General features: G+C 39.0%; 1 protein-coding gene across 4 annotated transcripts in view; it reads right to left on the bottom strand.

Moving 5' to 3' along the window:
* The window catches only part of BCL2L13 (BCL2 like 13), a 95,263-nt gene that overhangs the window by 44,205 nt on the left and 37,591 nt on the right, over positions 1 to 13,467 (bottom strand). For all 4 annotated transcript variants that reach the window (XM_064284808.1, XM_010590778.3, XM_064284807.1 and 1 more), the window contains exon 3: positions 724 to 831. In XM_064284808.1, the coding sequence (XP_064140878.1) occupies positions 724 to 831 (108 nt within the window). The remainder of the gene's footprint in view (positions 1 to 723; positions 832 to 13,467) is intronic.

Raw genomic sequence — 13,467 nt, 5'->3', positions numbered from 1 at the left:
GCCAAGGCCTCCAGCTCTTGACCTTTCGTAGGAATAATAAAGCACTCTAGGAGTTTGAAAACCTTTTTTAAAAAGGCTTATGATGTAATATTACAACAATCTATCTAGAATTCTCACCTTTTATGCACGAGACCAGGGTTTGGTTCCCAGCCAATGTACTTTAAGTGGAGCCACCACCCATCTATCAGTGGAGGCTTGAAGTGTTGCTGTGATACTGGAAGGTTTCACTGGAGCTTCCAGACTAAGATAGGCTATGAAGGGAGCCCTGGTGATCTAGTTCTGAAAAATCAGCCAGTGAAAACCCTTTGGATCACAGTGGTACAATCCTATTGTGCACGAGGTCACCAGGAGCTAAGGGCTGATTCAACAGCAGCAAACAACAAAAGAGCATTTATACGTATGAAAATGAAATGTCCTGATTGGTACATAAAAATGCCAAAATCAAACCATATTGAATGGAAAGGACTTTAACGTGATCATTTAGCCCATTACTTAACACTAGAAAGAGTTACATCTAAACTATTGGGAAGAGTTAGGAAACTTTTACAAACATAACCCCAGGTGAGAAAAAGGCTACCTTCGAGTTTCATCATTATAAGCATATACCAAAAAAGTTTGTAATATTCAGAACACCCTACTATAAAAGCCAAGTTAAAATGACAATAATCAAACCGCACCAAAACAGAATCTACTAATTAACTAGGAAAATAAAAACAAACTGACCTTCAGAAATTTCTTTGTCCAAAGACTTCAGCTCTTCTTCAATTTCAGTTTTAACTTTTAATTGAACTTCTTGATCCAGAGATTGTGAAGCTATATCTAGCTGAGGCCCTAAAATAAAAAAAGGTTACTATAGAGAGAGGGAAACAGAAGCCAGAAGAATACTATATTAGTATTTTAACTACTAAAGCAGAAAATACAAAATCAAAACTCACTGCCAAGGGTACACCTACTGGAGTTTAGTAGGAGGTATTTTTTACAAAATAATTTAAAAAAGAAAACCCTTAGTAGAAGTATTTGGGCCTATTATTGAGAATGAAGTCTGTTACGTATAGAAACATGGAAGGGGTGCAGAACCATCAGAAACACATTAATTCAACAGAGGTTGGGAAAAGGCTCGTATTAATATGTACAAATCCTCTACTTTTATGCACAATGCAGACTTAAAAAAGTATGTATGGAACCCTCATCTATTGCTCAAGGAAGTATAAAATGGTATAGCCTGCTATGGAAGACAGTTTGCCGGTTCCTCAAAAAGTTAAACCCAGAACTACCGTATGATCCAGCAATTCCACTCCGAGGTATATACTCAAAAGAAGTGAGCAGGAAAGTAAATAGATACTTGTACATCAATGTTCATTGCAGCACTATTCACAATTGCCAAAAGGTGGAAACAGCCTAAATATCCATCAACAGATGAATGGATAAACAAAATATGTTACATACACATAAAGAAAACAAGTTTCAGAGTCTCTTCTGACATGTATTTTGGGCTTTTCTTTCCTGCTTTTTAATAACCTCTTAATTTTTCTGCTCTTTGATCACTAGCGTTCAATGCATCAAATCTATTCTTGAGATGGTATCTAAATTCAGGTGGGATATATTCAAGGTCATACTTTGGCTCTTGTGGACTTGTTTCAGTTTTCTTCAGTTTCAGCTTGAGTTTGCATATGAGCAGTTGATGGCCTGTCCCGCAGTCAGCCCCTGGCCTTGTTTTGACGGATGATATTGAGCTTCTCCACAGTTTCTTTCCACAGAAGTAGCTGATTTGATAACAGTGTATTCCATTCCATCCATATGTTTAGTTCCCGTTTGTGTTATTGAAAAAAGTTATTTCCAACGAATAGGTTGTTGGTCTTGCAAAATTCTATCACGTGATATCCGGTGTCATTTCTATCGCCAGCTACTGATCCTCCTCCTTTGTTCCCAACTTTCACATTCCAATCACCAGTAATTATCAAAGCATCTTGATTGCATGTTTGATTAATTTCTGACCACAGAAGTTGATAAAAATCTTCAATTTCTTCATCTTTGGCATTAGTGGTGGGTGCGTGAATTTCAACAACAGTCGTATTAACTGGTCTTCCCTGTAGGCATATGGATATTATCCCATCACTGACAGCATTCTACCTCAGGATAGATCTTGAAATATTCTTTTTGTCAATTAATATGCCATTCCTCTTCAATTTGTCATTCCCGGCATAGCAGACCATATGATTCTGTGATTCAAAATGGCCGATACCAGTCCATTTCAGCTCACTAATGCCTAGGAGATCGATTTTCAAACGTTTCATTTCTGACAACTTCCCAATTTTCCTAGATTCACACTTTGTACATTCCATGTTCCAACTATTAATGGGTACTTGCAGCCACTTTTCTCATTTTAAGTCGTGCCACCTCAGCAAATGAAGGCCCCGAAAGCTCTACTCCATCCACATCATTAACGTCAGCTGTACTCTGAGAAGGCAGCCCTTTACCAGTGGTATTTTGAGTGCCTTCCAACCTGAGGGGCTCATCTTCTGTCACTATATCAGACATTGTTTGCTGTTATTCCTAAGGTTTTCACTGGCCAATTTTTTTTAGAAGTAGGTCACCAGGTCCTTCTTCCTAGTCTTAGTCTGTGTCAGAAGAGACTCTGAAACTTGTTCTTGAACACAGAGTACCTAAAGTGAATGGAAGAAATGATAGAAGTAGAAGAGCTGAACAGAAGATTTCAAAGGGCAGCTTGAGACGACAAAGTATTATAACGAAATGAGCAAAGGCCTGGAGTTAGGAAACCAAAAGGGGAGAATATGCTCAGCATTTCTCAAGCTGAAAGAACTGAAGAAAAAATTCAAGCCTCAGGTTGCAATACTGATGGATTCTATGGGCAAAATATTGAACAATGCAGGAAGTATCAAAAGAAGATGGAAGGAATATACAGAGTAACTATACCAAAAAGAATTAGTCAGCATTCAACCATTTCAGAAAATACCACATGATCAGGAACTGACAGTACTAAACAAAGAAGTCCAAGCTGTACTGAAGGCACTGGCGAAAAACAAGGCTCCAGGAATTAAAGGATGCCAATCGAGATGTTTCAACAAACGGATGCAATGCCGGAAGCACTCACTCATCTATGCCAAGAAATTTGAAAGTCAGCTACCTGGCAAATCAACTGGAAGAAATCCATTATTTGTGCCCATTCTAGAGAAACATGATCCAATGGAATGGGGAAATTATCTAACAATGTCATTAATATCACACCCAAGTAAAATTTTGCTGAAGATCCTTCAAAAGCAGTTGCAGCAGTACATCGACAGGAAACGGCCAGAAATTCAAGCCAGGTTCAAAAGAGGATGTGGAATGAGGGATATCATTACAGATGTCAGATGGATCTTGGCAGAAAGCAGAAAATACCAGAAAGATGTTTACCTGTGTTTTACTGACTATGCAAAGACATTTGACTGTGTGGATAATAACAAATTATGGGTAACACTGTGAGGAATGGGAATTCCAGAACACTTAATTGTGCATAATCGGACCCTATACATAGACCAAGAGGCAGTCATTCCAACAGAACAAGGGGATGCTGCGTGGTTTAAAATCGGGAAAGGTGTGCACCAGGGTTGTACTCTTTCACCATACTTATTCAATCTGTATGCTGAGCACATAATCCGAGAAGATGGACTATACGAAGAAGAATGCAACATCAGGACTAGAGGAAGATTCATTAACAACCTGCGATATGCAGATGACACAACCTTTCTTGCTGAAATCCAAAAGGACTCGAAGCACTTACTGATAAAGATCAAAGACTACAGCCTTCTATATGGATTACACCTCAACATAAAGAAAGCAAAAATCCTCACAACTGGACCAATAAGCAACATCATGATAAATGGAGAAAAGACTGACGTCGTCAAGGATTTCATTTTACTTGGATACACAATCAATGCCCATGAAAGCAGTGGTCAAGAACTCAAACAACATATTACATTGGGCAAACCTGCTGCAAAAGACCTCTTTAAAGTGTTAAAAGCCAAGATGTCACTTTGAGGACTAAGGTGCACCTGACCCAAACCGTGGCATTTTCAACCACCTCATATGCATGCAAAAGCTGATGATGAATAAGGAAGATCGAAGAAAAACTGTTTTGAACTATGGTGTTGGTGAAGAATATTGAATATACTATGGACTGCAAGAAGAATGAACAAATCTGTTTTGGCAGAAGTACAGCCAGAATGCTCCACAGATGCAAGGACGATGGCAAGACCTTGTCTCACGATCTTTGGATATGTTATTAGGAAGGACCGGTTCCTGGGGAAGGACATCATGCTTGGTAAAGTAGACGGTCCGTAAAAAGAAGACGACTCTCAAAAAGACAGCCACACAGTGGCTGCAACAATGGCCTCAAACACGGCAATAATTGTGAGTATGGTACAGGACCGGGCAGGACCAGGCAGGACTGGACGGTGTTTTGTTCTGTTGTACATAGGGTTGCTACGAGCTGGAACTGACGACACCTAACACCACCACCACACATAAAGAGAAATGAAGTCCAGATACATACTACAGCATAAACCTTGAAAACATTACGCTGAATGAAATACGTCTGTCATAAAAGGACAAATGCTGTATGATCCCACTTGCAAAATATCTAAAATATGCAAGCACATATAGACCAAAGTTTATTAGTGGTTATGGGGTGGAGGTAGGGGGGTGTTGCACGCATGTTGGTGGAAGAGAGGGGATTCAGTGCTTACGGGACACTGAGCTTCTATTAAGGGTGATGGAAGAATTTGAAAACGGTGATGAGTGAACAACATAACGAATACATAATTAATGTCACTGAACTGTACATGTAAAAGATGTTGAACTGGTAAGTGTTTTGTTAAATTTACCACAATTAAAAAAAGACATGTAGGAAAGTTAAATATGATAAAGGCAAATAACAGAATTACAAGTTATTTTGGTGGTGGTGGGAGCTGTCTGTATTTTCTCACATCAAATTATACAGATTCCTGATTCTTTCTCACTTTTGGACACACTTTCAAATAGTATACTTCTGGCATTTTACACATGGTTCGTTAATTTTCTTGTTTTTCACATTTGAACATGGCTGATAATTGCTTACAAAGCATTCAACTGAGGCTAAAGTTTCACTACCTTGGGCATACTTAATTGTTATCTTTGTCTCAATCATATTAGGTTTACAAGAGTCACATTCATCACCAGTCTCTTATGCTTATTACTGGTATTTCCTTTTTGCACTAATGTCTTCAAAAAATTCAACAAACAAGTTATGTATCTCTGCAAGTCCCCAGATTACAAAGAAGTTCTGTTCCTAAGATTGTCTTTAGGTTGAATTTGTACATAAGTAGAACAGTCATGGACGGTTTGTACCTAACATCAGTTAGTCAAAAGTCTTAGTATACAGTACACCTTTGCATGCATAAAAAACTAATGATTAAAGACAAACTTCCAGATACACTGAAACACCTTTAACATAATAATACAGTAATAATAATAATGTTTTGATGTGCTTTGCAAAGTAGTGCTCATTTGTTATTATGAACCACGATATGTACCTCGAATTTTTAATATAGGCTTCACTGGGGTTGATTAAAAACTAAGGGTTGTAAGTAAGTCTTGTAACCAGTGGACTGCCTGTACTAAAAAGAAGATACTGCTGAACCCTGAAAGTGGCACCCCTGTCACAGCTTCACATATAACAGCCCAAATTCATTTAATAAAAGTTTGTTTTGGTGATATCAAGGTATCGTAATAATAGCCAATACTAAGTGCCAGGCACTATACTAAGTATTTTGTGTCTGTGTGTGTATATATATATATATGTATATAATATATATAAATAAACTCATTAAATCCTCATATCAACCCTTTGAGATAGGTACTATTATTATACCCATTTTGTAGATGAGAAAACAGGCACATGGAAGTTATATTACCTCCCCAAAGGACACAGACAGCAAGCGGTAAAGCTGGGATTCAAACCCAGGCAGTCTAGCTCTAGGATCTGAGCTCTCAACTGCTATCCTACATTGCCTCTCATAAAGCTTCAAAGTACAAACTCTAAAAATCAAAAACACCAAAAGCTAAGGACTGCCAATATAATGCCAATATAATAATGATCTCCAAATCACAGCAGTTCTTAGGCTTTCTTTTTTTTCTAGCCCCTTAGAGGTTTTGAATAAAATAATAAATGCCCCTCTTCCCAGAATGTTCTGTAAGCAGTATTAGGGCACAAATGGACTCTCTAGAGTGTCATAAGCCTTGGTTAAAAAATTGACTGATTAGCATCTCGTTCTCTTTCTTTCTCCTCCTGGTAGTCCACATACTCATTAAATAATATAGTCCTTTCATTCAGTTAATGTACTATATTTCTGTGCTGTAGGGTGACCTGATCTATAGCTTTGTATTATTGGCTGACTTTACTTAATGTGGAGGGGTCAATGATCAACCCTAAAGGGCCAAGGATATCAATCAAGAAGAGGGATCTAGGCCTGGAGGAAAAAAGAAAAGAAAGAGACTTGTATCCAGAGAATAATGTACGAAGAAGATCAAGAAAGATTCTCCAGAAGGTTAAAAGCAGGCACATTGTAAAACATATTCTTTCTTCATCAGATAAATTCTTCTTGTTTCAGATGATTTCAGCACTGTACAGCAAAGATTTTCATTTGGACAAGAAATTTTTAATACAACGAAGAGGTAAGTTGATACATTCAGCAGAATCCACATTCCTGCGACATACGTCAGAGTCACAATCACACCAATAATCCTAGACTGGTTTCCGCTGAAGTTGTTCATGAACGGCAGAATAATTCTGAGTCACTGTAGAAACCTGGATCATTTCTGGGACACACATACAAATTTATCTGAACATCCAGGGGATGTTTGAATCAGATACTTAGTAACCAAGCTTTAGAGTAGTACTTTATTTCCCTAAAGTCTTAAGATAAAAAACCAAAAACCAAACCCACTCATAGCAACCCTATAGAAATATGTGGTTATGAGTAACAGTGAATTCTTTATCTGGGTGAAGGGGAAGGGCCTTGCTTTCAACTATACTCTTTTTCTTTGCAAGAATCTCAACAAAAGGAGCAGCAGCACGATTTAGGCCACCAAGCTGTAGCTCCATCTACTATTCATTCATTCACTGAAAAAGCCAGTGTGTAGGGAACGCAGCAGCTGTGGGTGGAACGTGGGTTTTCCAGGTAGTGTGTAATGCTTCATCAGGGGACATCAGAGAGTCATGACTGGGGTAGTCTTGACTCAGTTTGCACTCTCAAGAGATTATCTGACTCCAACCAAAATCCCCAAATACATGTCTTTGATGTTTGCTGATTCCAGGCTAATTAGCTATATATCCTGTGAGTATTCTTTGAAATTGTGGCCCTCTCTCTCCAGGACCTATATCTATAAAACAAAGGTCCTATAACATAATGAAGTATATAAGCAAAGGTTACAGAGTTTATGAAAACTGGAATAGTCCCTGTTCCTTTCATTTATAAGTTAGTCATTCATCCCCAAACTTAGTGGCTTATAACAAGCATTTTATTATTTTTTGCAATGCCTTGAGTGGGCCAGCCAGGTGGCTCTTCTGGCTTGGGCCAGCTTGGCTGGGCTTGGGTGGTCTAGTACAGCCTCATTCCTGGGTGGCAGCTGGCTTGACGCCAACTAAGGCAAAGGGGATGGTTTGTTGGCCTGGACTCCTTCACAGGCTCTTATGCAGAGTTCCCCCAGAATGGCAAGTGTGCAAGCCCTAATGTGCAAACCTCTTTCGAATCTCTGTGGGTGTCGTATGTCCCATTGGCAAAAACACATCACATGACCAAGCACAGATTCAAGGGATAAACAGGCTCTAACTCTTGGTGGGAAGAACTGCAGAATTACATTTCAAGGGGGCATGAGTAGAGGGCAGGAATAACTAAAACAGTTTCTAAATCTACTCCACATCTAAAATAGCAAAGATTAACACACCATCTCCAACCTCACAAGATTCAGAGTCTAGCCTAGGGGGTGGTGATGGGGGTGGGAGTGGGGAACATTACTACAGTCACCATGGCACCTAACTAGTTTAACTACCACAAAATGAATACAATTTGTCCCATCCTCAAACTATTTATACCCTGGGAAGTTTAGGAGGAGAAGGAAACAGCAAGCAAATATCTCATATGCATTATTTCAGTTAATTTTCATGTCAACCCTATGAGAGATGAAATAACAGCTCCATTCAAAGAAGAAGAAGCTGAGGGTCGCAAAGGTTGCATCACTACTACAGAGGAGTTGTGCTCTGAACCCAGGTCAGTCTGGCTACAAAGCCATTAATCCATGCTGTGTCCTCTTCATCTTATAGTTGGAGGCCTCTGCAAGAGTTAAGCCATTCCAAGGAAAGAAACATCTCAGAGCCATTTTGAAAATAGTTAAACAGTAAAGGAAACCAGGAAGGTTGTCTAGATCAGTAATAGTATCTTCTGATGCTGACATTTGTGGCCCTTTATTTAATCTTCACTTCTTCATGCAATTTGCAGCCCAAGAGAAGACCTATGATCATCAACAGGTTCATATCCTACAACTTAAGAAAACTATGACTATACCAAAAGTACTGGGCACTAGCTATCTTCATGCAATAAAAAGAAAAATAAATTGAGAACAAAGGAAAAAATGAGGCAGATACTTGACAATTCACCAACTTCCTCTGCCTCAGATATTTGGAGCAGAGCTTCATCATTTCATTTAAAACACTGAATCCAGGCCTGACACCCCTCTCATTCAGACTGTATTTACAGAGGTATTTCCAGCAGTCTTCCTGTAGTTCATATCACTGTTTTCTACCACTGACAAGTTTTACAAAGAGAGAGACAAGCCTGTTGTGCAGTTTTCATTTTTTGCAAGCAAAGTAAAAAATTCTGAGTTCAGAAGTGGATTTACACATTTAGGTCAAGAAACTTGATTATTCCAATATCTGTAGATTTTTAGAATACTTTTGATATTATATACTCATTTTGTTGATAGACTGTTTTCCTGATTTCCTGTAGTTCTTTGTTCATGTATTCCTTTAGTTCCTTGAGCATATTTAAAGCAGTTGTTTTAAAGTCTTTAATAACAGCAGGCAAGAACTATTTTATGTGAAGGGAAAGACAACACACAATACAGGTGAGGTCAGCACAATTGGACTAAACTAAAAGCAAAGAACTTTCTGAAGACAACCGAGTGCTTTGAAGGGGCGGGGGTTTGGGGACTGTGGTTTCAGGGGACATCTAGGTCAATGAACATTAATATGTTCTGCATCCCACTTTGGTGAGTGGCTTCTGGGGTCTTAAACATTAGCAAGCGGCCATCTAAGATGCATCAATGGGTCTCAACCCACCTGGAGCAAAGGAGAATGAAGAACACCAAAGACACAAGGTAAAGATGAGCCCAAGAGACAGAAAGGGCCACATAAACCAGAGACTACACATCAGCCTGAGACCAGAAGAACTAGATGGTGCCTGGCTACCACCAATGACTGCCCTGACAGGGAACACAACAGAATCCCTGATGGAGCAGGAGAACAGTGGGATGCAGACCCCAAATTCTCGTAAAAAGACCAGACTTAATGGTCTGACTGAGACTAGGGGGATCACAGAGGTCACGGTCCCTGGATCCTTCGTTAAACCAAGACTGGAACCATTCCCAAAGCCAACTCTTCAGACAAGGATTGGACTGGACGATAAGCCAGAAAATGATACTGCTGAGTAGTGAGCCTCTTGACTCAAGTAGACAGATGAGACTATGTGGATGGCTTCCGTATGGAAGTGAGAAGGGAGGGCAAAGGGGGATAGGAGCTGGTTGAATGGACACAGGGAATACAGGGTAGAGAAGGGGAGTGTGCTGTCTCACTGTTGGGAGAGCAGCTAGGAGTATACAGCAAGGTGTGTACAAGTTTTTGTATGAGAGACTGACTTGATCTGTAAACCTTCTCTTAAAGCACAATTAAAAAAAATTAAGTCTCTAATAAGTGCAATATATCTTGGCTTTCTCAGATGATCTCCTTCTTTTGTTTCTTTGAATGGGCCATCCTTCCCACTTTCTCTGCATGCCTTTTGACTTTTTGTTGTTGAAAACAGGACATTTCAGTAATATAATGTGTTAACTCTGGGAATCAGCTTCTCCCCCTTCCTTGCAATTTGGTGGGTTTTGTTGTTGAAGGCTGTAAGTAGTCCGTTGGTTTAGTGACTTTTTCCAAACTATTTTTACAAAGAATAATCCCTTGCAGTCTTTGCAGGTTGGCTCTGTGCTGGGGCACCCCTTCCTCTCCTGCCCCAGGCAACAGACCTTTCAGGTCGCCCTCCAGTGTCCACAGCTCCTCCAGCCTGTGCTACCTTCAAGATGGAGAAAACAGAGACAAACACTTTGCTTCAGTCTTTTAGGTAGCAACCTGACAGATTCAAACAAACACAATAACACATAAGGTGTGGTCTGCACCCTTAAAAACTCAAGACCAGGAACCCAAGCTGGAAACAGGAGCTGCTGTTTCAAGCCAGCTGCCGAGCAGGATAGGTGGCCCGTGGTTTAGTAACAAAAGGCCACAGAGATTTCCTACCATTTTCTTGATGTTGTCTTTTTCTCAATTCAGCATTCGCTTGGTTGCTGTGAGCTTCTGACTGTTTACCAGAGTTCTAATAAAGTCAGGTCTGACACCTTCAGCTTGTTTTTTCGTGTTTCTTTGGGTGATGAGTGCATGAAGCTTCTTACTCCTCCACCTTGGTGATGTCACAGTCCACCAATTCTTTCAATTTTCTAAAATGTTATTACTTGACAATGATATTTCCCCCAATCCTTGTGTCTGTGAACAGAATCAGCTTGTCACAGATTACTAATCACCGATCCTTCTACAGAACCTGCTTTCAATACTTTAAGAGTTAGGATCAGCAGGAATGGCCTGTGGACAATTTAGATAATTTCAGGCAATATAAATAGCACTGTTACAATATAAACTAAAAGAAATGTTGATAGACAATTAATTTTGCTCTTCAATTGCTGCTAAAGAGAATGGCCCAAAATTGCAATAGATCTGAAACCAAAATCTTTTTTTTCCCAAGCATATGTCCAGCAGAGTTTAGTTGGTTTATATTTAAAAATTCAGAAGGAAGGTTAAGTTCTTTTATTATTTGAGGATATATGTCACAAGAAATTCATCTGAGAAGTTTTACTAAGATGCTACATTCTTTCATACCAGATGTTCCACACTCTTCTGTGATTCCAGGGATGATCGGCCACTAAGAAACTAGCCTCCAAGTTAAAATAATCTCTGCCATATTCAACAACGTCGATTTCTGATCAATCACTGCCATGAGCTTTAGTGAATGAAGCTGGTTTTAACAGGAATCCTTATTTTATCTACTGGTATTCCTTCAATACACTTCCATGGCAGAAACAGGATAACTACCATGTTGGGGGAAAAAAAAATCGGTTACACCCTTCCTATTCTACAGAAACATTTCAAACTAAATACCTACCATTTTGCTCTTGATTTTCCCTTAATCAGAAACACAGAATATCCGAACACTTCAGATCCTTGCCAGAGAATACAACTTTTTGGATCCAATTTTTTATAAGGTTTTCTAAAACAACAGTTTCTTCATTCCTCTGCACTCTAGATTTTATCCTCATTTTCAGCTGGACCATCAGAAAACTGCATACATATAGTCTAGGCCCCTAGATAGTATTAACTACATGTTTAACCTGAGTTGCACTTTGGTGTCATTTCCTTAGCTTTTATCTAGAATCACATTAAAAGACAGTGTTTTGAAACCCAATGTTGTATTTGATGTTAATTTTTTCTATTGTATTCCTGTGTGCTATATATTATAAAACTCTAAGTGAAAAAGTATTTTTTAAAAAATCAACACGCTTCCCAAAAGGAACAGTATAGTATCTAGTTATAGACAGAAAGACTCCTGAAACTAAGCATCCTTTCAGGTTTTTTTTTTTTTTTTTTCCGGGGGGGGGGGGGGGGTGGTTTGCCTCGGAACCATATTTACTACTAAATGCCAGTACAACTGAATAGGTCCTTATAGATGACATATCTGTGATCTATTATTTCCACTATGGAAATGTATAGTTTCCCTATTCTTGATTTTATTTATTATTTAGATTTTGTCATTATGTATTATTATTTTTAATAAATTATTTTTGTCGTTGATGAGAATATAGACAGCAAAGCATACACCAATTCAAGTTTCTACACAGACAATTCGGCAATACTGATTATATTCTTTGAGTTGTGCAACATTCGGACCCTCCTTTTCTCGCTCCCATTAACATAAACTCACTGCCCCCTAAGGTTCCTATCTAATCTTTTGAGTTGCTGTTGTCAATTTGATCCCATATATATAGATCTTAAAAGAGCACAATGCTCAAGGCAGATATTCTTTACTGGTTAAGCTAAATTATTGTTTGGTTTTAAGAAGACTCCCGGGAATATTTTTGGTTTAAAGACTATTTTAGCGCAATAGTTTTGGGGGTTCATCCAACCTCCAGAAAGATTGAATTCTACAAGAATTTGAAATTCTGTTCTCCATTTCCCCCCCTTTTGATCATGATTCCTTTATAAATCTTTGATTAAAATGTTCAGTAATGGTAGCAGGGCACCATCCAGTTGTTCATGGAGGCAATTAGTCACACATTCTATTTTCCCCTCCTATTCCTGACTCTCCTTCTTCCTCTGTTGCTCCAGGCGAACACAGACCAATTTTTGTGCCTTGGATGGCTGCTTGCAAGCTTCTAAGACCCCAGGGGCATTATACATTATTATGCCGTTGTTACTATTGGGTGCCATCAAGTCAATCCTGACTCACAGCAACCCGATAAGAAAGAGAAGAACTGCCCTATAGGGTTTTCCAGGCTGTAATCTTTACAGGAGCAAATCACCAGGTCTTTCTCCCACCGAGCCACTGGTGGGTTCAAACTGCCAACCTTTCGGTTAGTAGCCAGGTACCTAACCGTTGTTCTGCTACCAGGATGCCTTATGTATTATAAGCCTAAGTCACCTTATACATTGTGAGGAATAAAAAAAAAAAAAATCCATTTCTGTTTCTACCCAGTGTTAACTCAACGCCAGTGATTAAGAACTACAGCAAACTACAGCTACTAACCAAAAGGTCAACAATTCAAATCCACCAGCTGTTTCTTGGAAACCCTATAGGGCAGTTCTACTCTGTCCTATAGGGTCACTATGAATCAGAATTAACTCAACAGCAATGGGTTTTTGTTTCTTTTTTTTTGTTTTTGTTTTCTAAGTGTCTTCACTAACAAACAAGATATTACCTAAACTGTACTGTGCTTTTTTTCCCTGATTATTCAAATTCTATTCACCCTTCACGGATCAATTTAAGTCTCTACTTCTCCACTGACTACTTCCAACACCACTGACCTTTGGACATTTACGTCATTTAATCTGTGCCACATAGTTTGATACTT

This window comes from Loxodonta africana, chromosome 4 (genome assembly GCF_030014295.1).
Source record: "Loxodonta africana isolate mLoxAfr1 chromosome 4, mLoxAfr1.hap2, whole genome shotgun sequence".
Classification (NCBI taxonomy): domain Eukaryota; kingdom Metazoa; phylum Chordata; class Mammalia; order Proboscidea; family Elephantidae; genus Loxodonta; species Loxodonta africana.
Note: the sequence above shows the minus strand (reverse complement) of the source record. Positions and strands in the feature narration are given on the sequence as shown.